Source organism: Battus philenor, unplaced genomic scaffold, assembly GCF_028537555.1.
Source record: "Battus philenor isolate CCGP_79_NKW_IND1 unplaced genomic scaffold, ilBatPhil1.0.hap1 SCAF_16, whole genome shotgun sequence".
Lineage (NCBI taxonomy): Eukaryota > Metazoa > Arthropoda > Insecta > Lepidoptera > Papilionidae > Battus > Battus philenor.
Window position 1 is genome coordinate 743,862 of NW_027181678.1, and position 25,463 is coordinate 769,324.

Here is a 25,463-nt window from a genome sequence, read left to right on the forward strand (position 1 = left end):
TACAGCGAAACAGATGTTTATTTGTTGATTAAATAAAACATAAAAATTACAATTAATATACATTTCTAATACATCACAATTGTGTAGATTATTAATTCATAATAATTAAAAACCTAAATAAAAAATAAATTCAACGGGATATTTTTACCTAAATTTTAATAGGGTTACGACCACATAGAACTAAGATCACGGACATAGCTCGAATAATTGAATTGCTTATCCAAAGTGGCAGTTGGCGGAGCACATCACTTGTGCAACCGATAAGCTGTTGGTCCCCGAAAGGTTTTCGAGTGGCAACCATGAGGGCCGTGGGTATGTGGTCGCTAAAAGTCGATGGTCGCTGGCAGCACAAGACCAGTAATCTTGGTGATCTTTAGAGGTATCCTTATGCCTCACAGTAGGAGTCTATCAGCTGATATGATGATGCTGAAGGATTTGGACCTACCAAAAGCTAAACATGAGCTCATTTATTATGTTGCGTTCTAAAGCAGAATTGGTAGGATTATTTAAAATTTGGTAGAGAGATAAGTCTGGTGGGTGAAGGTGAATGTATTGCACGAAGGCTTCCTCCCTGCTATGCTGGTCTTCAGCCCCAAGCCCCAACATCTTCACGGTTAAACCATGGAATGTTGAGGAGTTACGTCTCAAACTCATTTTGCTGCCTTTTGTCAGTTTAAGAGATTGTCTTTTATGTTTAAGTATTTTAATTTTATATCAATGAAAAAAGTACACCACATATTTATGCTTATATATGCAAATTATTTATTACAAAACTCTATTTAACTAAAATGTATTAATATATGGTGTACCTATGGTAGGTAGAGTGATAAAGTTCTTAATAAGTTATTGAGATGTGCACATGCTGATGAATTCGTCACGGGTAGGCCCCCCACTAGATAATCTGACCTTTAGGCGAGGCCTATGCCTTTCAATGGATGTCTATTGACTGACATAATAATAAAGTCACCCCGAGACAACACAAGTTTGTATTCAAATTCATGAACCGAAGATGACCAAGTTGTTATGAACAAACTGACCTAAGTAAACTGTTTTGATATATAACATGATTAAATGTACCACATGATTTAAGTGCCTATAATAGTCTTAAACTTCAGGGTACCTAGCTACCACCATTGACCTTCACTTAGTAATCCACTAACCAACTGGGTCACCTGATCAGACACGTGAAGCTCTAGAGTCAAGTTCAGAGTCTAATTATCAGAATTCTTGCTGGAGACACTTAGGGTGGCGTATTGCTGCTGCCGGTGCAGGATGCCTAAGCATTGCAACAGACACTGCATACTTGCAGCTGACGTGGCCTGTCAAATGAATGTAAAGTTATTATACTTCTATTTAATTATTATTTTATATTAATTAGAATCCTTCAATTGTTTTTTTTTAATTGTAGGAGCTACAACACATCATCTTCAGCGGCGCAACGAACACTGACATCCAATGCCAGAGGTTCTTTTCATATTTATGGTGTGCGAAAGAGACAGCGCTCTACAATATTTCCCGCCTTATGATTGGCTGATAATTTTCTGATATCCTATTGGCTAAATATTTTCATAGCTTTAAGGATTAGTATAAATATAGACTAAGTTTGATCAATACACATTCGTGGTGTCACTATCTCCATGACCAACTACATCCAGGAAAAATCCCATAAAATGCATTACGAAATGTAATAGTACATTAGCACTAGCATGCGACTGTAATAGGATTGTTGCTACCTACTTTTTATACCAGTAGCTTGCATATGAGAAATCAGACTAGGTAAGTCAAGTAAGAGGGCGAATTACTGTCCCCCTAGTAAGTAGCTTGTCATATGTAAATGCGCCTTTCCACACCGCAAAATGAATATTAGACGAAATGCCTATAAAAAGATTTGTAATAACAGAAAGAACATCACAGGGTGGTTGAAAGTCAATCATTTTAAAATTGACTTGACGTTGATTTATGGGAAAATCTGTTTATATTAATGTAATAATAAATAATTTACCTTTAACAATAATAGATCAGGATCTGTATGGGGGAAAGGAGAATCGGATGATTCAATACATCTTGCTAATGCGGCGTCACTGAAATTAAAAAAAATACATTATTAATAAATATTAAATACTACTTAATTACCTTTTTACAAAAATTAAAAAAAAATTAAATTTCTATAGACTAATCTAAGAAAACCAGTGATCAAGAACAATGTTACAGAGTATAAATCGCAAAAAGTGTTGCCACTTATTTAAAATGAGCCAATTGTCATGAATATCATTAAACACTTTTCGCTTTTAGTTCTTTTTGAACATTATCTTAAATTTTTTGTATAAGGATAAAATAATCAATCTATATTCGGAATTTCTCATTATCATACCTAAGAATTAGATGCAAGTCCAAAATGTACCATGATTTTGTTTTTTTTTTAATCAAATTTTTTATTTTGTCACCTTCAAAATAATATTAACTGCCTGTCCCATATTCGCAAGAGATAGGTGGAATTGCTAATTGGAGTTAGAGAAGTTGGCGACATATTATAAATAAATATAAAACTTAAAACAAAAGGTTGGGTACAGCACAATAAAATGAATGTTATAAATATAAAAACTGGTTATAGGAAACAAAAATTGTAAATACTAAAAAGTGATTTTAAACATCATGGCGACAGAAGAGAGGTGATGTGATAAAACGAATAGAGAATGTAAGATAATGTGAAAGACGAAAGAAGACAGAGAAATAGAAATTGTGAAGGATGGGAGAAGTGTGTTAATAAAATACACGATGAAAAAGTTATCATGAAATAAGTCTCTGTTACAATATATTACTCAGTAAGAAAAGGACCAATATTTAGCCATTTCCGCACATGCAGCGGTAGTAGTGTAACATAGTGCACCGCCCGCCAGCCCGCTGATAAATGCGCATGCGGCAAACTATGCGAATTATACAACTGCCACCGTTAAATCACTCATGTGCGGAAGTGGCTAAATATTGGTCCTTTTCTTACTTAGGATGGACTTCTGCAAAATGACGCCTGATTCCATTAAACTCATCAAAAAATATTAAATACACTCCGCCTTTTGTGCTTTTAAAGAAGGAAGTCTATAAAAGGATGGGAACCTATGGACAAAACGGAAATGTAAGCAGACACTCATTACCTAAGTTCTGTAGCTTGCAGCTGTTGCCTTGCAGACGCCATTGCATCATGAACCGCAAGCTGTTCACGCGGCTGCAGTGGTGGATTGGCTCCCATTGCCTGAAGCAATATTAAACAGTAGGTGTATAAACCATAGATAATTATCATTGTGTCATCATAAACACCAACTGCATATTCCTCCCCCATGTATCACCACAATGACTAGTCTTGCATTGCCTGCATCTGACAAACTCCCATGATCTTCACTTTAGATAATACCACAGATAAATAATTAAAGTAAATGTAAAGCCAAAAACTTAAGTAAAATAAGAAAATTGTAACACAAAAGATAGTGGTAAAGAACGAGAAGTGTTTAAGAATTGATAATGAAACAAAACAGAATTAAAGAAAATGTAATGTTTGAAAGAGGGTACATTGGTAGAAATTGTGAAGGATGCGAGGGGAGAATGCCAATAAAAATTAAATGATAAAAATCATTGCTCAAAATGTCCCTCCCTGTTATAGCTATAAGATAGCAGGAACATTGGCACTCCAAAAATGTGAGGCCATAAAAAATTACCATAGATAATAAATTATATCCATAACACAAACCAATTATTATTTATAGAATTACTTTTATGTGTATGTATTAGACAATAGTTATAACTAATAACTATGACTAGAAAGTAATGTCGCTTTCTTAAGTTAAATTCACACAACTACATTTTTAACAAGATTTTATTCCTAATGAACAATATATTCAACTTCATTATCAACAACCTTTTGCCATAATCAATGCTATAGCGGTAAAAATCAATCAGTTTTTCTGCAAAATATGTTGACAGACACGACATTACTTTCTGGTCCCCCTAATATTTTTACAAATCTCTGTAGCCATTACTAGCTTAAATCTCCATTTAAGTGATTAGGATAATGCACTCTATCGAATCAGGGTTCAGACTTATGCATAGACATTTTTACGGAATTTATAGACCACTTAACTCTGTGATCACTTGAATGGGTGCCACTTACAGTGATCAGGCACAAGGTACTCTGACTTACGCATTCAGAATTCTGTTGTATGGGAGAAGTGGTAGAAAAAAACTCTAGCAATACTTCTATCTATGGTTGGAGAAAATTGAGAGGACGTCCTGGAATTTTGTGTATTATTGCATTAATCCAGAATTAAGTGACCCTATCTGGCCATGATTATGTTATTTTTATTTTTGACTTATGGGATGATACAATGTCCATACATTGTATCATCCTATACACACATACATAACACCAGAGAATAACATTCTGAAGTAATTCCAGAGTTATTACTTTGCAGGTGGTGGAATCTACAATTATATTGAAATTATATGACAAAAGTACAAAACATGGCACACATACATGACGGCATACCTAATAATACTTAAGATGCTAGTTAATTAATTTTGATCGGTGTTTGGATTTAGCAAATTTTATGGATGAATTATAATTATAATTATTTACACCAGTTATTTATTTCAATTTCCCAGGAGGTGATATAGGTAAAATAGATTTAAATATTGAAATAATTAAAAAATCAATCAAAGCCAAAAATAATTGTTTATAAAGACACATGTGGTTCATGAGCTGCAGTTTGGTCACCTCTGGTCTATAATAAATAGTTAGAATAAAATCCCCTAATGTTTGTTTTTTTAGCCAGTGTATATTGTGAGAGATTGTCATAATGGATAGTTGGTTAGTGTCTTTCCAGTCTCGTCAGCAGGCACTCTAATAAACAGATTAATTCTTAGCCAAATTGTTAATAACTTAAACCGATTTTGAATTTACTTCTTAACAGTAGCACAGTTTGTATACATTATATGTATAATTTGGTCACTGTTTACAAATAGTCTTATCTAGTATCGACAGCCTTGCATTGTGGTTTGTCCATATCAAACCAGCCCAACTCTCTGAGAAATCCCAGCAGATACTTGTTATATATATGTAAATGTAATATGAAGTCAATTAGCAAAATGGTTATAACACTTGGTATAACATTAAATAAGAATTCTCATATGAGATATTTTCACTCACAATTTGCAATTGAATGATATACAGAATAAATGTTGCACCTTTTTAATTAAGGCTTCTGTAATGGTTGAGATTAGTAAACAACACAATATGTATAACTGTATTACCTTAGTGTGAATTTCTGCTATAGCTCTAAGTCCATTCACCCACTCCTGACGCGCTCTCGCATCTGTCGCCCTAAGTTTCAACATATCACCCGAAGCGCAGTTAATGGTGAAGGTCCGGGAGTCTTCATCGCTTGGACATATAACGGCTGCCGCTAAATGTGCCTGGAACCGATGTTCAATCGACCGATCAACAAAATCCCATTATTATTCCACATTCTACCCTTTTATATCATAAATATTTCATAAACAAAGGCAAAATTCTTAACTAAATGTCATCACCAAAAACCATTGTAGAACTTAGAAAATGAAAAGAACGATTATGTTTCAAATATTAAACGGATTACTAACCTCCCCTCTTGCAGGTTGCCCTGGTTGAATAGTATCACCAGGACCATCGAAGAGATAATAGGAAAGAACACCAGTTTCTGGATCGACAGCAAACCATCGTTGCTGCCAGCCCTTAACAACGTTGGTGTACTTATATAGCTGCCCTGAAAGAGGTCTGTGAGAACCTAAACCTGTCGTCTTCATCATTTTTCAAAGTAATACTTAATTAATTTTTATATCATGATAGTCCCTATATCAATACAAAATGAGTGACTGCTTGTCAGTGTCATTTAAAAGTGACAACTACATAAACGTCGGGAAATCACGTTACTGTAACTGTATCTAATTTTTGCAACTGTAATTATGGAATACGCAATATATTTAAGAGAATTACAAAAATTCAGTTACAGAACGATAAATTTTTGTACAAATGTCCTAGTAAAAACATTTTTATAAAACTTCATAACATTTTTTTGTTACATCAACTTTGTTTAACGGATTTTTTTTAATATTTCTTTTATTTATTTTTTAAAACATATGTATATATAAATATATATATGGAAATTAAAAATATATAAATATGGAAATTAACCTTCGACTGATTTAAAACTTAGAAGAAAGCAGGAAAGATGAACTATTCGTCATTAAAAGTGATATTTAATTTAAAAAACAAACAAAATAAAGCCTCTTTTGACACGAACTGTGAATGCAGATCATTTATATAAACTGCAAAACCAGATGAGCACAATTTGTATTAGTTGTGTTTTTAATCTTGTTTTAAGTTAAGAAGGAAACTAAAATCGATAAATTTTAGTTTTGAATGTCATCTCGTGAATTTTTTACCGTTTCGTTATAAATAATCAAGTTTCAAACGTCAACTTTAGGTAATTAAATATCTTGCTCTTTCGTGCTTAGGCAAAATTTACTTAGAGTGAAGGAGTTAAATGCTTACGTACCTTTTTGATGTGTTCATTTACGTACGCCTTGTTTGAATAAAAAAAAAAAACCTGTTTGTTGCGTACCCAACAAATAAATTTATTAGTGTTCCCAATTTTAGCTTGGATTTGGACACGAATGTATAATAACATATGAATTTGTTAAACGGCTTAAACTTGCATTTAAAATGTCAAAACTAGTGAGAATTGACGACGACAGTCATCAGGAAATTCCATTGCAAGAAGGAAAACAAGTGATAGGTCGTGGTCAACTTATCGATGTAAGTATTATCTATATAAAATACAATAATTATTTAAAAAAAAATAATAACTCCTGGAACCAATGTTCCTTTAGCAAGTAATTTAAAATAAATTGGGGCTTTTGGGACGGGAATTACATTTTTTTTTAACAATAAAAGTACTGAACTACAAGAAAAAAAAAATGAAAAGTGACTAGTAATTGTAGATTGTACAATTGTTACTCAATAAATCATAGTTACTTTCAATATAATAGTTTTAAATAACTATAGATAACTTAATATTTAAATAAAACATATTACAGATACAAATACATTAGTTATATGAAAATGTAATCTTGTATGTGTACTGACAACTGCCTATGTACAAGGACCTTTATAATCAGCGGTATAAGTACAGTGTAATACTGATAATGTAGTTTAGTTGTCTGTACGTTCAGTGTAAACTACCTTATTTTCCAGTGTGAAGACAAGCATATATCAAGGAATCATGCAGAACTAGAAGTCAAGGGTGATACAGTAACAATAAAGGCTGTAAGTGAAGAAGTTGGTTGTTCTATTCTTTATTTAGTCTCTTTTGTTTTAGATATATGTTTGGTATTTCTGTGGACTACACATTAATTGTAATTCCACATAGCTTGGCTTTGCATATATGTAAAAAAAATCAATATTTACCTTCAAATAAAAAATATTGAGTTTATAGTTAGTGATATGAATGTAAATAATTTATATGATTGTAATAAATTTGAACAAAATGGAATCTCCTAAATTTTAATTATTTATTTATGAATTAATGTTTTTGAATTGATTTTCGTTATTATAGATTTTTTTAAATGTCTAGTGGTCAGCACTATTCTTTATTTTAAATTTATTTATTTTCGCAAACTTTGCTAGATTGCAGTTATTATAAATAATTATTATAAAAATTATTTACATTATATTTTTTATATATATCATATTATTTAGATTTTTTTAAATATAATTTTACGTCTTAAATTTAAAATATAATTCCAAAAATTACCTAAGACCACATTTTCTGAGAAATTGATTCACATGGTTTTTTTATTATAGATTCTATACCAGTATTTCCCAACCGTTTTTTGTGCCATATCCCACATTAGCATTTCTAAAATTCTTCCCCCCCCACCCAATGTAACATACATAATTTTTATATCAAAGCAAAAGGGTTAAACTCTTGTCAACTCCATTTTCGAATTGCCACCCTGTAAGGCGTGGGCCCCACGCCGGGAAACACTTCTATAGAGTTTTAGTACAATTTCCTCAATATTTTCATCATGGCATCTTAAAACCATATCAATACATACAGCCTTGATTTGATATGATGGTCGGTCTACTGTGGGTCATATTGAAAGAATTTTTTATTAAAAAAAAATATGGATCCGTTCCCAACTTATGACCAAATCACACTGAAATGTAAATTGAATATTACCCACTTCCAGTGATAAGATATTTGTCTATACATATGCAGATAACATAGACATTAGATATATATATTTATTTTTATGTGAATATTATATGTGAATTCTGTCTGTATGTACAAATGTTTGAATTAAATCAATATTTTAAAATATTTTTGAGATGTAAATATATCTTTGTCATCATCAATCTAAATGACAATTTATATGTTTTCATGTCATATGTACCTTTTTTTAACACGGGAATTTGTTTGGTATATAGGTTTGTGCATATTGTTTAAGTAATTTCCTTGTTGCAGTTATAAAGTATGTTCTTTAGTTAGGTATTCTTAAGTTTGTTTAAGAATTACCTATTATTAACTGCATATTAAGTAAGCATAAAATATCATAGGATTTCATATGTGTAAATCACGTTATATGTGCATGTACCTTTATGTACATGTATACACCCTTTATATCTTTATCTGTTAACGTCCAATATTTATCATAGATAGCACTATCAGGTTGTTTGTTCTATTTATCATTACCTCATGATATATATAGCTCATCGATATTTGAACACACTCAGTATAGATTGAGCTGCGTAGCAGGTCACACATGATAACCTTTTGTCCGGTTATATTAAAATAGTACTTTTTACACACAGCAGACATTATATCATTTTTAATAGTTGTCTCAGAAGAAAAATCTAGTAAAAGAAACATTTCCACTGTAAATCATAGATAGGTTTGAATAATAGATTAATTCCACAGTAAAGTTTCATTTCATATTGATTTTACATGACATATAAATCGTAATTAATATATTTTTCCCTTACATATGTGCATAAGAAAATGTTTAATTAAATTCTTTTCCTTCTAAATATTTGTTGTGGTTTGCCTGCATATATTTGCAGTTTTTAATAATACAGCATGTTTCAAAACATAAAAATATCACTTTTAGTTACATTTAAAAATGCAGACAATTTAAAAAAAAAAATCGACCAGCCTGTATGCTGGGCACAATGGTTAGTACGCTGTGAATCCCCTGAATACAGAACAGCTGTTTATTATTCGAACTTCGAACAATGGAAAGAGCAAATAGAAAACGTCAGTACTTAATGCCGCAGACACGTTCAGACTTGTTCAACAGCGGTTGCGACTAGGGTGACCATGCTACTTCGCTCATTTTATTTATTCTGTCCCATATTAATCACGTAAATATTTTAGGAACGTGTATCATAAAAAAAAAGTTTTTTTTTATCGAAGATATATATATGTGTGTGTTTATATATATATATATATATATATATATATATATATATATATTTGTATATGTATATATATATATATTTGTATATGTATAAAGTAATAATAGATTCAATCATTATAGAAGCGTTGAAGCAGAGAAGGGTTCTTCCACTTTTTTTGTAATTAATACTAGTAGGTTCTGTGATGGTATTTTAAGCCAGGTATTAGGAACTGGCCTAGACGAGCTTTAGACCATTCTAGCGATCTTAAGTTGAAATGGTAAGGAGAACCCTAGAATACTTACCTAAAATGAGATGGGGGTGAATCTCTATCAGCTCATAGCTTCCTTAAACTAGTGGAATCTTTAACTGCCAATAAAGCGCCAAAAAAAAAATAGAAACCCTAGTATTCCTCATTCAGTTAGATTCTAAAAAACAGTGTTATAGTTTTTTTTTTAACGAATGCTATTATTTTAGGCCTGTTATAACATTGACAATTGCATTTAATTTTTTTTAAATCTTAATGTACGTAAATAGACCTATGAAGCGTTCCATTTTTTAAAACAAAAATAAAGATACTTTTTACTATGTTATTTATTAAAAAAAATGATATCTTATCTTATATGAGGTCAATGAGTTGGTCTTATTGCGTTTTAATATCTGTTCGTAGCGACAAATAGTCTAGCATTTAAGTAAGCTAAAATAAATCTGAACAAAGCCCGCTGTTTAAATTAGTTAATATAACGCGATTAAAAGTTATCTATAATACATGATTAGTAACAGATATCAAGTTTATATAATCTTTTTTTATATAAATTCCTTTAATATGGTATAGACATTAGAAACTATACTTCAAAGTATCTTACAGATCGTACAGCACCCGGTGATAAATTCGTAGAGCACTATCTCTATTCCACACTACCTTTGTGACGTTTTGTCAGTTTTGTAGTCGTGCGACAGAGATAAAACTCTACAAAGACAAAATTAGCCTATTGTCTCTTTCCAAATGTCGATGTGCAATATTTATCGCCGGGTACAGTAATAATAGTATGTTAGTTTATGTTATGTATATAGAGAAATTTGAATAATAACTTCAATTGTTATTCATAGAAACATTACTAAGTTTTTTCCACTAATTAATTAGTAATGGCTTTAACTTTTATGTCAGTCAGGCAATACCAACCGATCAAGTCGAAGTTCGGTTCCTTAGGAGACCTCTTAAGTCAGAACGCTCGGAGATTCTTGCACAAAGGTCACTTTTTGGAGGTACCGCCTAAGATATCTAAGAGCTTTACATTCTTCCAATCAGCTATCGTTGGATGGATCTGCTCCAATTGAAGTTCCTGTGGGAAGCCGCGGAATTACATACACAAAGAATTTATATTAAGCGCCTTCGCGCTCTGGTCTCTTAAAGAATACGGATTTCTACCAATTACAATAAGAATACAGAGTGGATTCAGACCAGAAAAATAAAACATTAAATTAGATTTATATAAAGAACTATATCTTATCTTTTAATCAATTTAGGTAAAAACATTTTTAAGGAATACAAACATGATAGGCACATGGAATTATTTTTAAACACCATTAAATATTTTGTCATAAATTCTATAAACAGGTCCATTAAAAGTATATTACTGTATATTGATATATTATCTGTGGTCTTAGGTTCTTTTATGTACTAACTCCTATTACTGCCACTTGAGATTTCTCAATATTTCTTAAGCATACTTATAGTATAATGCATACCGTTGTCGTTATATCGCTTCGAAATTTAAAAAATATTTTCTCTTAACTACAGATAATTAATTAAATTGTTTTTTTTTGTAGCCAAACATAAATCCATGCTTTCACATAAATAGAGACATGGCCGATGCACAGATTATAAAACAAAATAGTATATTCTCTAATGTAGTAGGTGACCGTGTTGGATTTGTACATGATAAATACCGGAACGAACATTCATGTAATTACCTGCCTCTGAAAGAACTTATTAGTAAAGACATAGCTGCATCGATCATAACAAACAAATTCAGAGAACAAACACAAACGGCGAACGTATCCAGTGAAGTTAATGTAACAGATAAAAAAGAAGAAATATCAATAGAAAATGAATCAGTTAAATCAGAAATAAAAGCAACAGACAAAGAAGGTTCTACGTCCCCTTCAATATTACGTAAGTTTATTATTCTTTCCCTATCTCTCTCTCTCTCTCTCTCTCTCTCTCTATTTGCCGCAATTTAAGCTAGCCAGCTTACGGCCAATAAGTAAGTTTTCTTACTACCTTAACTATGTCTTCGGTCTATCCACGTCGTTTCTACTTCTGGTCGTGACTCGTAGTCGATACTTTGGAACTTTTCGTTCCAAATAGCCATAGTTTGCACCGTTCATCGCGGTGATGATCTTCATAAGATCATTTTCAGTGACCATTACGTCCTGAGAAAAATGTCCAATTTCATTGAAACTAGAATCATTTGTGATGATGATTACTATTAAACCAGTCTGAGATTATTGTGTGCTTCTCTCAGATAAGAACAAATTTGTAATTCTGTTTCTAATTCAGCTGTTTTAGTAGTCGATCTATGTCATAGATGATCACGGATGGTTCAAAATGGAAAACAATGTGACTAAATCACTATTAGCTTAAGAAAGTCAGTTTTTTTTGGATCATTCTTCGCCATTTTCATCTACACCTAAGTGTAAAGCATCATGGATCATGGTATCCAGGTATTTGTCATCATGCAATGTCGTCGGATTTACTCCAACAAGCCTGGTCTCTTCCATCACCACTAGATCTACCAAATAGTCCCAATTATTTCTCTCAATGTGACAAAAGTACTCCAATATTCTGAGAAAAGAGACGGCAAATTTGTTATGGTTCACATAGAGTCGATTTATCTGTCTACAGTATCGTCAGCTTCTTTTAACAGCACCAGGTTATCAAAAGTATTTTTTTAGCAATAAAATATTCTATATTGAGCAACTAAAGACATTGGTATTTACTGGGAGGATCTTATTTACAAAAAGGCTTATTTTCGTTGTTAGTTAACGTCGTCACAATATGTGGGAAATTCCCGCAATCCCCGACCTCTTATCTGAACTTTTGATGCGCTCCTATATAGTTCCGATAACTTACCAGTTTTAAATGGACACTAACTAGGGTAATTACACTGTCCCAAAATGATTTGAAGATGTTTCGAAATTCTGGACTACAATTAAATTTTAGGAATAAACTATAGCTTATTATCAACGAACGCTCTGCTTGTCTATGACATAAACTGATCCAATTTACTAAAAATTTCATGAAAATGCTTCAATTTACTATGATATAACTATTTACTTTTCCCGTCCTTTATTTTTCTGGATTTTCAATAGTGTCCAACGATGCTTGCCAGCCAATGTATTTCAAATGTTACTCGTTCTACGAAACAGGCCTAGTGTAATGTTTTGTTGATCAGTGGGTTTCTTGTAAAAAAAATTGTCCCGATTTTATTATTTTATTTATGGTGCACCTAAAGATTATATTTCCTCTCTGGTATTTTATTTGCGTCTCATAGCAATACTGAATCATGACGCTGATACCGATTTCCTTTAGTCATGCCTATTTGTGAGAGATTATAATGCGTATTAATTCTCTAGAGTTTATTTTCGAACGCATGCACGCGTAGGAATGATCCAAAATTTACTTGAGTTTGTAAGCTTTGAATTTCGAAATCAAATGACGTCATAGTTCTTTATTTTAGAACGTGACGAGGCAAAAGCAACTCTTTACCTTATGTAATACAATTTAATTTCGCTTCTAATTTTCTTTCTTAATATTATTGTTTTTCTATCATGCCTTGTTTTGAGCCAACCGGAATCACTGTCCAACGACAGTGACCATAATTTTTCTTAATTATATTTGGATTCCTGTCAGCTATATTGTCTGCTATAACCATATTATCAAATGTTGATGCTGATGTCCTTGTTGGGTTTGAATTGATTGTCATTGTTCCGAGGGTTTCCTTGCAAGCACTTGGTCTTCAAATAGAAGACTTATGGGCCGCCTTTAAAGTTCCTCAACAGGGTAGAACCTTGATTTGAGTGATTGATATTGTTGGAATACCCTTCATACAACGGTGTTGGATTTTATGTCTATAGAATTATATTATGATGAAAAAGTAAGGTGAAATTGTGATTAAAATCGACAAGGACCACGTCCAAAATCAAAGATTTGGTGCTTGAAAATCGTCGATTGGCAATTAGAGACATCGCTGATAGTGTTGGATTATCATTTGATTCAGCCCAAATTAATTTCAAGGATGTGTCTCCATTGGTCAATGTCATACAGCATTCGTTCTTCGCGACTTTGTTTTGCCAAAAACTCGACTGGTATCCTTCCGCTGCCACCGTATTCGCCTGATTTGGCTCCGTGCGACTTCAGGCTATTCAGCAAACTCAAAAGCCAATGCTGGGATGTCGTTTTAACAAGATTGAGGAGATAAAAATCCAATTGACGAAGGTCAGGTATTATGGAACTTATTGTACGGCTATTTTCACACTGTTTTCAATACACAGTTGCCCGCTACCTCTTGTTCCGAGGGACAGATTCAAGGTATTTCCACGAGGTTCTTCCGTCAGTGGATTCACTGGGAGACCCAGAACATTGTGTCCAATATTATATCCTGGACAATAGGTCACTCCACAACGTCGTCTACGTACAAAGTATTTTAAAATTTGAAAGTAAATGATTTGAGACGTTGCTTCATGTTCAGCATCTGAATATTGGTGTCCCCATGATGTGTAGCAGAATTTTTTGTATTTCTAAGTATATATAGCGTTTTTTTTTCAATGGTCTTCGTTGTTGGGGACCTCTCGTTTCCCTATCTCGTGTGGGACAGTGACTTTTCAATTCTAGTAATTTATTCATTTTTTTATTATTATCATTCTTCTCTTTCATATCTTCACTCTCTATCATCTTATCTGTCGTACTGTTTCTTTCATTCTGCAATTTTCCCAGTCTTTCTCTTTCATTCCATTAGCCATACATTCATCCTCACCGACTACATTCTAGTTTTCCTTACTATTTTATAAGGCTTTTAAAAATGTATTGTTGGTGTAATGATATCATTTTCTTACAGGTCAAGATAATGAACAGTTGTCCCAGGAGCTACACCGCGATGAGGAGACAAGTCAGGGTGCTGCGAAAAGGAGTCTCATAAAACAGGAGCCTGCCAGTCCCTCAGACATAAAGAAAGTGAAAACCGATAAGAAGGAGGAAGAAGATAAACCACAGTCTAACGAAAGTGATGCGGTGAGTTACAAGTCTATTTCTTCTTTTTTATACTTCGAACACATTCAAGGTTATTTTAAGGTCATATCAGTCGAAAGATGCCCACTGCAGGGCATACGTCTCCCACAAATACCACCACGATGACTGATCGCTGCCCATAACCAGCGTCAGCTGGTCTACCTGATGGAGGACAATTAGATATGAACTAGCATAATTATGGCTTGGTTATATATACCTACGATAGGTAAACATATTTAATTTTGTGTAATATAAACTACTAGCTGATCCCGCAAACGTTTTGCAAAAAAAATATTTTTAATTTTCAATTTAAAAATAAGGGTTGATCGTAGAGGGGTGAAAATTTAGGGTTGTATGTATTTTTGTATGGTGTATCATAAAAAAAATAAAAACAAAAAATTTCGACAAAAAAAAAATTTATGGGTGAACAACCCTTATCACTTAGGGGTATGAAAAATAGATAGTAGCCGATTCTCAGACCTACTAAATACGCATATAAAATTTGGTAAAAATCGGTCAAGCCGTTTCAGAGGAGTTCAAGTTCGAACACCGTGACACGAGAATTTTATATATTAGATGTAAAGTTTCTATTGCTGGTGGCGTGCCTATCAAAATTCCATGGGTTAATGGTGCTGGTATATAGCGTTGTAGGGAGTGGGGCTGAGGACCTTGAGGAAGTTGAAGTTAAGCTCTCGAGGGAAATGATAAAAGAGTATTATCGATGATATACCAAGTCGAGGCCTGCCAAGGAGCGTCCGGTCTATGTGATCTTAAACCGCGGCATCTCATGTGAAACTAATATGTAGTGACACGAGCTGCGGTTCTTTAGGAAGCCCTCGTGTTTCGCTACTTCAAAGGTGTTAGACATGCAGCACATGGTAGCAGTCAAGTAAAAAAAAAAAAGATTAATTTACATCAAAAGAATGATAGAAGAGCACAATTTAAAAAAAATAGAAATATGATTTTTATTTGTTGATTTTTATATTGGGGATCAAAGTTTAAATGACGAGATCAGCAGAAAATTCGTGAGTGACAATGAGATAGCCGTTGGGGGATAGGTTCTCAAGACCACGGTCATGTGGCGATATACGAGGGAGGCTTATACCATTCAGTTGGGCGTCCATCTGCCGAAAAGAAGAAGATCCAAGTTGTGACTAACTTTGCAAGTACATTGTTATTTGAGGATAGGCGCTTGTGTAATATTTCGCAAAACAAAACTGGTTTGACGCAAGATGAGTCACGTTGACTTGTTTATTTGAAAACGAAGGTCAACCCTCCCGGTGCTTGCGGTCGAAAAATATACATAAATATTTTTAACGAACTCTTCTTACTTTTTTTAAGATATAATTGTATATATGATTTACATAATATACACACACGCATATAAGAGAAAATAAAATATATAGGATAATGTTAATATAGTAAAAAAAAAATTAAAATTCGAATTATTATATTTTAAAATTAAATATTGTTTATCATCTGTCGCTGTAGACTTTATACTGCCAGAAGTTAATGTCTTGTCGCATTGCGATAGAAAAAAATAAATTAATGTAACATATTTCAGAGTGATATCTCTACACCAGGGCTTCTTAAACTTTTGTTATTCACGACCCCATTTATGATTGCGAGTTTCTTGACGACCCCATACAAATATAAAACGAAATAAATTATTATTTTTTGATGATTTACTTATAAGGTAGCAATATACTACATACACATGAAAATATATAATTTTAGAATTCGTTTTGTAACATACAAAAATCTAAAATTAAAAATCGCACAAAATATTATAAAAAGGAATTTTTTATAGTTTCAAAAAATAAAAGTGGATTCTGACCGTCTTAATTCGCTCGTATATATTCAAGTAGTAGTAAAATGGTATAAATAAATATTTGATATTAAAATCTCCTGACCCCAGAATTTTGCTTTGCTACCCCATTTGGGGTCGCGACCCACAGTTTAAGAAGCCCTAGTCTACACACTATGATTGGAAATATGTGTATGATGTGTAAATACGAAAGCATATTTGTAACCACTCACTATTATTAATAATTATCAAAAGTCCATTTACAAGTGTATATATGAAACAACTAATAGCATATTTAAGGAAACAAATCCACGTGTGAGTTGATGGTTTTGATAAAGTTCAGAAGACAGGAAGAACAAGAAAAATTAAATCAAAAAGTGTTATGACGTCATTGTGCTTTTATCAACAAATGCTTCACCTCTTCCGAGTACTGATAGTATAAATTCCAATATATCTGACCAGTCATTCTAAATCTAGTGTTACTATCATTCAAGTTTTTTTTAAATGTTTTTTACCCAAATATATTTGGAAATTTCTCGTTCAATCACTTGGTACTTTAAAACGAAGTCTTCAACCAATGTGTTGCCAGCTTCATTGGCTTGCAGCTGCAGCTCTTAGAGATCTAATCAATTGTGTGTAGAAACGTGTATTGTACGTGTGACGTAAAAGTGTATTTGTGTGTGTATGGATACGTTTCATTTTACTCTACTGTCTTTGATGACCCTAAAATTGTATAAATCAGTTAAAATTGTTTATTTATGTCATAGAATTTTTTTAAATTATTATTTCTGTGGTCTACATATCTACTATGATTTATGGCAGGGGTGAGCAACCTTTTAAATCAATGGGCCAATTTGAAATAAATATTAGAAATTAAAGATAAAAAAAGTAAAGATTTTCTATAGTCGTTGCCAAAAGGTTCTAGAGGGGTGACCACGAATCAGTAGACGCGGCGTGGGCCCACACTAGGTAGACGGACGTATTTAGGTACGTGGAAAATCGCTGGATGCAAGTAGCCCAGGACAGGTCATCGTGTCGATCTTTGCGGGAGGCATATACCTTGCAGTTGGCTTCCATTTGCTGAAAAGAAAGATTTTATATACACATTTTAATGCAATAGAAAAATAAGTAAAAAAAGGACCAATATTTAGCCACTTCCGCACATACAGTGGTAGTCGTGCAACAAAGTGCACCGCTCGCCAGCCCACTGATAAATGCGTATGCGGCAAACAATGCGAATCACACAACTGCCACCGTTAAATCACTCAACACGTGTTTCACCCCTCCACGGGGCATCTTCAGGAGTTATGTTACACCGATTAGTGCCAAACACAGATTGACTCTGTTTTATTGTGCGGAAGTGGCTAAATATTTGTCCTTTTCTTACTTAGGATGGACTTCCGTAAGGTAACGCCTGATTCCATTAAAGATGAAATTTAAATTTTATGTAATATTCCATCATCTCAGCCGATAGATGCACATTGCAAGGCATAAGCCTCCTCCAAAAGATCACCATCACCGGCCTTACACTGCCCGTATCTACGACTTCCCACAATCTTGACTGTCGTCGCTTCACCACGCCTAACTTCAACCTCAATAGTTAAAGCCAGTAGCATATAAGTTTTTTTTATCATCCCATTTGATTGACATATTTTAAATTGATCATCACAGACCGCGTCCAGTTCAGGTGTATCCGACGACGCGTCATCATCCAAAGGACAGCCAAAAAAACGAGAGAGATGCATGTACGGAACCAACTGCTATAGGTGAGTATTGTCAATATAGACTTCACGAATAGAAGGAAAAGATAGAAGGAATTGTAGAATGAAAGAAAGAGAGATGTAGATAATATGACTAATGAAAGTAAGGAAATAAAACTGGTATTTAAAAAAAAACCGTGTTCCCAAATAAATAGGGGTAATAGACTACATTAGGTAGTTTTAAGCCACTTCAGCCGTGCGACGCCCACTGTTGGACATAAGCCTCTCCCAGAGATTTTCAATAACATCAGCTGGATCCGCCCTGCATCGTGATGCATTACAAAGATCGTCCTCCCACCTTGGTGGAAGTCATATGGTGTGACCTGAACATGAGGCCACGAATCACACCGGTTCAGTTTTTTAACACATTCCATGCCATGTGTGGCGAACAACTCCTGCTGCACTTTCCGTTCAGGCCATTTGCAGTTCTCATTGAAAATCAAGGTAGAATTTATAACTCCATATCACGCATGCGCTTACGTGTATTTTAAAATTAACTTTTTCCTGTTAATTATAGCTTTACAGTATTAAAAAAAGAGTAAAGCGTTTGTCCTAAATGACTCTTGTATTTTTAAAGTGAAAATCTTCAAAATAATATAAATATTATTTCGTACGTATGAACGTAATTTATTAGAGAACAGTTGTGAACACGTGTTTATGTATGATCTCGCGCCCTCATATAGCTAACGCAAAGAGTACATATACAACAAATTTTATTTTAAACCGTCTGGTTATCATGTTTGTTTGTTCGAAACCGTTACAACGGAAATTTAATACGATACGCGAGCTGGGGTCATGCTTTATCAGCCATTGTGGTCGTACTTCGTATGATATATTATTATTTGAATTTATTCTCGCAAAATGTATACGAAAAAAAATATTCTGTGTTTAAAATTACATTATCACAGGACAACGTTTACTTACAAATATGTTTTTTTTATGTATTTATGCAGTAAGATTTTTGTAAAGTTCGGAGATGAGAAAAGGGTCTTGGAAAATAAAATCTCACAGCGTCACAATAAATATAATATTCTGCGCGAAGTGTGAGCGAGCAAAGAAGAAGTGCGAGCAAAGAACGAACGATGACCCTTAAAATCTTAACTAAAACTGATCTATGACAGCTATAATGCTGTTACAAATGGACTGCCTTTACTAAAATGTGGAGGACTAGTAATAGAATCTTAAATTAAATAACTTATTTGACTTCGTTCTAGCAAAAAATAACTTATGTGTTACTTTTTAACTTGGATAATAATGTACTTACAGTACCCGGCGATATATATCGCCCATCGACCTTTGGAAAGAGACAATCGGCTAATTTCGGTTCCGTAGAGCATTATCTCTGTCCCACACGGACCCTTCCGCTCCGTGAACTCAGTAAACTCAGTAGCATTAACATCTTTAGAACTTCGTTATTAGGACTTCGTTATTACTAGGAAGAATTCCACAAGAGTGTTGCATTTTTTTGTTATTTATCTATTGAGTAATTGAAATAAGGCGTGTTTTTCCAGGAAAAACCCACAGCATAAAGCGCAGTTCAGTCATCCAAGCGATCCGGATTGGGGCACTGGTGCGCAGGCGCCGTGCCCGTGGGGCTACGCGTGCGCACGTCGCGACCCACGACACTGGCGCGATCACTCCCACCCCTACGGCATGCACCCCCCTCCACCGGCTGGTACGTACCAAATATCAAACATTTACATATATACTGTACAGGATGATTGATTATAGGTGTAAGTTTTAAAGGAAGGAATGTATATGTGAAGCTTTTACCAATCACCTATATAGTGATGCTTTTTGAAAACTTTGAAGTATCTCTCGATCTTTAGCTATTGTGTGTTGTCGGTGACGATAGGGGTCTGAGACGTGTTCGTTTATGATGAGCTTCATACGAAGACTCAAGGTCAATCAGAGACCAACGAGGAGGTTTAAGCTTTGGTGCGAGATCAGATCAAAAATGACGAGATCCGTAGAAGAACCAATGTTACCGAAGTATCTAGAAATTTGACTAACGTTGCCAAGAGTGGGGCATATCTGGTGCAACCTATAGCTGTCGGAAGGTTCTATAGCGACCAGAAGCCGGTAGACGTGTTTCAGGTCCCCCATTAGGTAGACCCAAAGATATAGTTAAGGTTGCAGCAGGTCGCTTGATGCGGAGAACGCAAGACAGGTCACTGTATTTGGGGGAAGGCGTATGCCTTGCATACATTACTAACTGTTCCGTCTCCGTTTTGCGTTGCTCGAATTATATTAGGAACACCGGAAAGTAATGTCGTTTCTGTCGATATATAGAAAAACCGTTTGATTTATACCGTTCTGGCATTGATAAACACCGATACCTCACTTTGCTTTGTGGTTACGTTCCAAAAAAAACACGACGCAAATTGAAACGCCGCAAAGTGAATTAAGATTTTCTATAGGAAACCATGTAAAGATCGAAGATAGGTTCACGAAAATATTACTTTTTAAAAATAAAATTGAACAATCTAATCGTTTAAGAAACAAAATAATATAACTCTGCCAATAAATAAATTGGATAAATGTTTTCCTTTTTTGTAACCAGAAACAACACGTAAATTTATTATTCTCTTTTTAAAAAAGCACAACACACTACATTACAACACACTACGTAATTGAAACTGAACTCTAAAATTAGCAAAACAAAGTGAAAGTAAAACTGTAATCAATTGCGTTATTTTTAGTTAGAAAGGGAATCCTCGAGTATTGTTGGCATGGGCAATTAGAAACAAAAGTGTTGCCATCTTTTAGAAAAAAAAAAGTTATACTCGAACCCAAAACAACGCAACCTCAAAAATCTCACTCACAGTGGAAATTAGTGCTAATTAAGCAGCGACGCAACTTCGAAAAAAACGCAAAACGAAACGACGCAAAGCGAGGTATTGGTGTATACTAGATGGCAAAAAGTTGATGACGAAGGTGAATATATTGTTGATCAGAAATAAAAAATTGTTAAAAATAGTCGGTAAATTTAACTTGAGAAAGCGACATTACTTTCCGGTCCTCCTTAATATTTTGCGCGTGTAAATAATAAAAGTACTCTAGTTGTAATTTTTTTTTTAATTAACGACCCCTCAACATTCCCACGGGTGGAATTTTGTAAAATCGTTTCTTAACTGACTTCTACTTGCTAAAAGGAATATTTGTACCAAATATCACATCTCTAAGCCTTATGGTTCGAGAGATATCACGATGAGTTAGTACACGAGTGAAAATCTTTAATCTTAAATAAATAAAAAAGCAAATTTTTATTTTAATATTTCGTATAGAATCCATTCGTTATATGTGATAAAAATATTTGTCGAATTAATAATGCGCACGAATCGATTTAGGATCGATGCATTTAAATCTATATTCCGCGAAAATAGCCAGTCGATTAAAGTGCACAAAATTGATACAATTTAGATTTAGAAGAAAATTAAATAGAAAAGCAATTATTGATAGCTGTATAAAGTCAGTAAGTGTTACAATGATTTTTGTTTTTTTTATTTAAATATTCAAATTAACCTAAATCTAATATCAAATATATAGGGTAAAGAGATTTTTAACCATTTTTTTTTTCATATTAATTTATCAATTATGGATAGGATTTCCACTACTGGATATAAATCTCTTCGTTTACAAAACTGGTTGGAAGCGACCTGTATCCAGGGTGTTCCAATAATTTGCGCAAAGATTAATAATCATGTATTAAGGGTTGATAAATTTAAAAATGGACTAAACATTCAACTCTCAAAAACACCAATCAAAATGTGAACAAATAACTAAGATATTTCTGTACAGAGTATTAGTATAGATTTGCAGGTTTTGCGATCTACAAATTAGGTTCAGTAAATTAGGGGTAGTTAATTTTTTTTTTGTATTTTATATACCATTGGTTTTCTTAGTTATTAAAAAAATAATTACGTATACATTCTGCTTTCAAAAGCTACACCAAGCAAATCGTTGTTGTGGAGTTTCTTCCTTCTTCTTTCTCTCAACTATAACATCTTACTAAGTACAGTAGAGTCAAAAATAACAATAAAATAATATTTCCTAGTATTTAGTATAAATTTTAATTAGTATCACTAAAATTGGTAATAGAAAAATTTTTGATTAATAGTAACATTTGTTGCAGGACTTAAGAAGAGGAAAACGCACATTGTACAAAGAAACGGTAAGATATTTTACATAAACGCACACGCGGTTAATTTCTATGACGATCATTTTGAGGCGGAAGACTCTGACGGCGACAGCGTGGACTATGATTACGAATTTAATTAATTAAAGTTTAAAATAAGTTATTTAAATATCTATGTAATATATATATATATGATCTACAGATAATGGCGGTTTCATTTCTACCCTCAAAACTTTTGTATCCCATCCATATTAAAATTCCAACCTCCTATGTAACATACTTATTCTTTATATAAATGCAAAATGATTAAACTTATGTGGAATCCATTTTGAAATAGCCCTATTATGATCTTGTTATTGAATAGCAAGAAATAGATTCACCTCCTTTGGCTTCACATGTAAGCTCTGAACCACGATGTTTTAGTTTTCTAATACAGTTCATGGACCATCCCGTTCCGTGAACTCTTGATCAATGATGCCGTACAAGCCTTAGGGCTAACAGCTCAAACATCTCACGAAACAACACTATAAATAGTGATGAAATTGTGAAATAAGTTTAGGAAATTGGCATAGACAAACAAAAGCTAAAAGTGAAATAATAAAACAAAAATAAAAATCAAAATAAATAAAAATTTTCATGTAGTATTTCTGAGGTATCGTGATGGAATCGAGGTGATGTATTAAAGGAGATAAAGTACGAACAGGAATGGAAGAGTTTGTAATAGATAAAATAGGAGAGAACGTGTGACATTGAGACAGATAAAGAAGTGAGTGAAATATTAATTTATTTTAAACGTCCCTATGAACCATGACAGGGGGAGAAAGATAGGTCCCAAAAACAGAGCAAAAAATATCAAATTACCAACCCCCCCCCCTCCGCCTGTGGTGCGTGGGTCCCACATTGGGATGCAGTGGTCTAAATCGACTAAGTTGGTTGTGACGAGTCAATAGCAACTGATCAAGTTAAAGTTCGGTAAACTTGAATACACAGCATTCTTCGAAGGCATTTTTCAGGGTCACTTGTGCAAGGTCACTTCGTGAAGAGTCCATCCAAGTAATCTAACACAACGGTAACCTCACCATCTGGTGAAAAATCTATATACTGTCTAATGAGCTGAAGCTCTCAAGGAAGACCTTGGGTTTTTTTCTTTTTAGTCGATAGACGACTGTACAGGTCTTCCCCACAGATCATATCATCGTGTTTCTTCTTGCGCTGCCGGCATTAAACGATTTCCCGCGTCCTTATCTTTGTCGTCGTTATTTTTCGGAACTAAGTGCCTTCGGTTGCACGAGCGAAATGCCATGCTCACTGCCTCTACAGCTATCTAGCTCTCTCCAATGCTCTCTGGGTGACCCTGAGTCTTCTTCCATCGGCAACATACACTGATCAAAGACCTTCTTTAGACATTGGGGTATTTTGGACATCCTAGTTGGATAGCGAGTGATCTTTTTCTAGATGTTGTACTTACCAAGTTGAATAGTTTTTTCCAGGTAGAATTTCAATTGTACTCGTATCTTCTCAGACAACTAGAGACACGATATGGACGTTAGATATAAACTTCACTTTATCCCTATTTATTTTGAAGTACAGTACCCGGTGAAAAATATTGCATATCGACCTTTGGAAAGTTGTCTGAAATCTCTGTCGCTAGGAATACAAACAGCCGGGTATCTATTAGGAGCTGTAAAAAAGTATTTATTATTATTTGTATATTTTTATTTTTATTACAATGTGTCATTTTAACAATAGGTATAATGGTGTTTATTATGTACAGTTGTAATTTTCCTAAATAATTAAATACGTAAACATTGGACATGTTTTTTTATTTTATTTTACCTCAACCTAAAGCCACCACTTTTAGAAAAAATGGTGTATTTTATACAAAGAATAAAAATAATCATCAAAAGAAGCAAATGTTACTTGTTTTAACAGCTCCTAATAGATACCGGACTGTTTGTATTTCGTGCGACAGAGACAACGCTCTACGAAGCTAATATTTGCCGATTGTCTTTTTCCAAAGGTCGATGTACAATATTTATCGCAGAGTAATGTATACCTATACAAATATATATCTACCCTCAATAACGTGTTAAGTTTTTTTTACAATTAAGCGGTCTTACTTCACGCTGACAAATATATTTAGGCGTTATTTAGTTAGTCTGTACTTCTTTTTCTATGGCAGGTAAGAAAAAGAGAAGAGTGAAGAGGAAATCCGACGAAGATACACCGACAGAAGAGTTAATAGTGACTGGAAAGAGGGCCCGGAAACCTTTACCAGTGGAGACTTGGAGTGGAACAGACTCTGACGTGGATCCATATCAGACCGACGACTCCGACGACTGGACCCCACCGAGCGATATCTCACAGAGTCAAGACTTTTCGCAGACATCTCAAAATATATAATTTAGGTTTATTAATAAGCATTTATGAATATGTTCTTTTTTATTCTTCTCAGACCGCTTACACTTGTCAAAATTTTAAAATTTATTACATGATAATTCTGAGGCAATAGAAAGTTTATTGTAAAAACATATAAGTCAATAAAGCAAGTTACTAATTAGATAAAGCATAGAGAAAGGTTTTATTATTTATAATGGTAACATTGTCAATCTCTCCTATGAAACTAGACAAAGTTATCCTTTCTATATCTAATAGATACAAGCGTTACTTTGCGGAAGTCCATCCTAAGTAAGAAAAAGACCAATATTTAGCCACTTCCGCACATGCAGTGGTAGTCGTGCAACAAAGTGCACCGCCCGCCAGCCCGCTGATAAATGCGTATGCGGCAAACAATGCGAATTACGCAACTGCTACCGTCAAATCACTCAACACGTGTTTCACCCCTCCACGGGGCATCTTTAGGAGTTATGTTACACCGATTAGTGCCAAACACAGAGTCCACTTGCATTGTTGGTTAAACCAAACGTTTTGAGATGCCACCAGATGTAATTTGATTAATTTAATGTTAACACAGAGTCAAAAAGTGC

General features: G+C 33.8%; 2 protein-coding genes across 4 annotated transcripts; one reads left to right on the forward strand and one right to left on the reverse strand.

Moving 5' to 3' along the window:
* On the reverse strand, nt 1–5,907 carry LOC137919322 (oxysterol-binding protein-related protein 11-like). The gene is made up of 5 exons (XM_068762367.1): nt 5,647–5,907; nt 5,299–5,460; nt 3,150–3,247; nt 2,003–2,081; nt 1–1,319 (listed from the first exon to the last, which is right to left on the reverse strand). The coding sequence occupies exons 1-5, from the start codon at nt 5,830–5,832 to the stop codon at nt 1,212–1,214; spliced, it is 633 nt and encodes a 210-aa protein (XP_068618468.1). The 5' UTR covers nt 5,833–5,907; the 3' UTR covers nt 1–1,211.
* Nucleotides 5,908–6,579: 672 nt separating this feature from the next.
* On the forward strand, nt 6,580–25,000 carry LOC137919260 (aprataxin and PNK-like factor). Of its 3 annotated transcripts, none has more exons than XM_068762280.1 (7): nt 6,581–6,841; nt 7,280–7,351; nt 11,312–11,657; nt 14,602–14,774; nt 18,250–18,344; nt 19,850–20,013; nt 24,659–24,999. In XM_068762280.1, the coding sequence occupies exons 1-7, from the start codon at nt 6,749–6,751 to the stop codon at nt 24,877–24,879; spliced, it is 1,164 nt and encodes a 387-aa protein (XP_068618381.1). In that variant the 5' UTR covers nt 6,581–6,748; the 3' UTR covers nt 24,880–24,999. The 3 variants fall into 3 exon arrangements, with proteins under 3 accessions (XP_068618382.1, XP_068618381.1, XP_068618383.1); XM_068762282.1 differs by lacking the exon at nt 24,659–24,999 and adding an exon at nt 22,474–22,676 and having other exon boundaries at nt 6,589–6,841; XM_068762281.1 differs by lacking the exon at nt 7,280–7,351 and having other exon boundaries at nt 6,580–6,841; nt 24,659–25,000.
* Nucleotides 25,001–25,463: the final 463 nt, after the last annotated feature.

Bases quoted from the DNA above. Each gene is read 5' to 3' on its own strand.
- LOC137919260 (XM_068762280.1), top strand. From the start codon at position 6,749: ATGTCAAAACTAGTGAGAATTGACGACGACAGTCATCAGGAAATTCCA. The intron at 14,775-18,249 runs GTGAGTTACAAG...TGATCATCACAG, and splicing joins AGTCTAACGAAAGTGATGCG to ACCGCGTCCAGTTCAGGTGT. The intron at 18,345-19,849 runs GTGAGTATTGTC...GTGTTTTTCCAG, and splicing joins TACGGAACCAACTGCTATAG to GAAAAACCCACAGCATAAAG.
- LOC137919322 (XM_068762367.1), bottom strand. From the start codon at position 5,832: ATGATGAAGACGACAGGTTTAGGTTCTCACAGACCTCTTTCAGGGCAG. The intron at 5,461-5,646 runs GTTAGTAATCCG...CATCGGTTCCAG, and splicing joins GGCAACCTGCAAGAGGGGAG to GCACATTTAGCGGCAGCCGT. The intron at 2,082-3,149 runs GTAATGAGTGTC...TTTTAATTTCAG, and splicing joins CTGCAAGCTACAGAACTTAG to TGACGCCGCATTAGCAAGAT.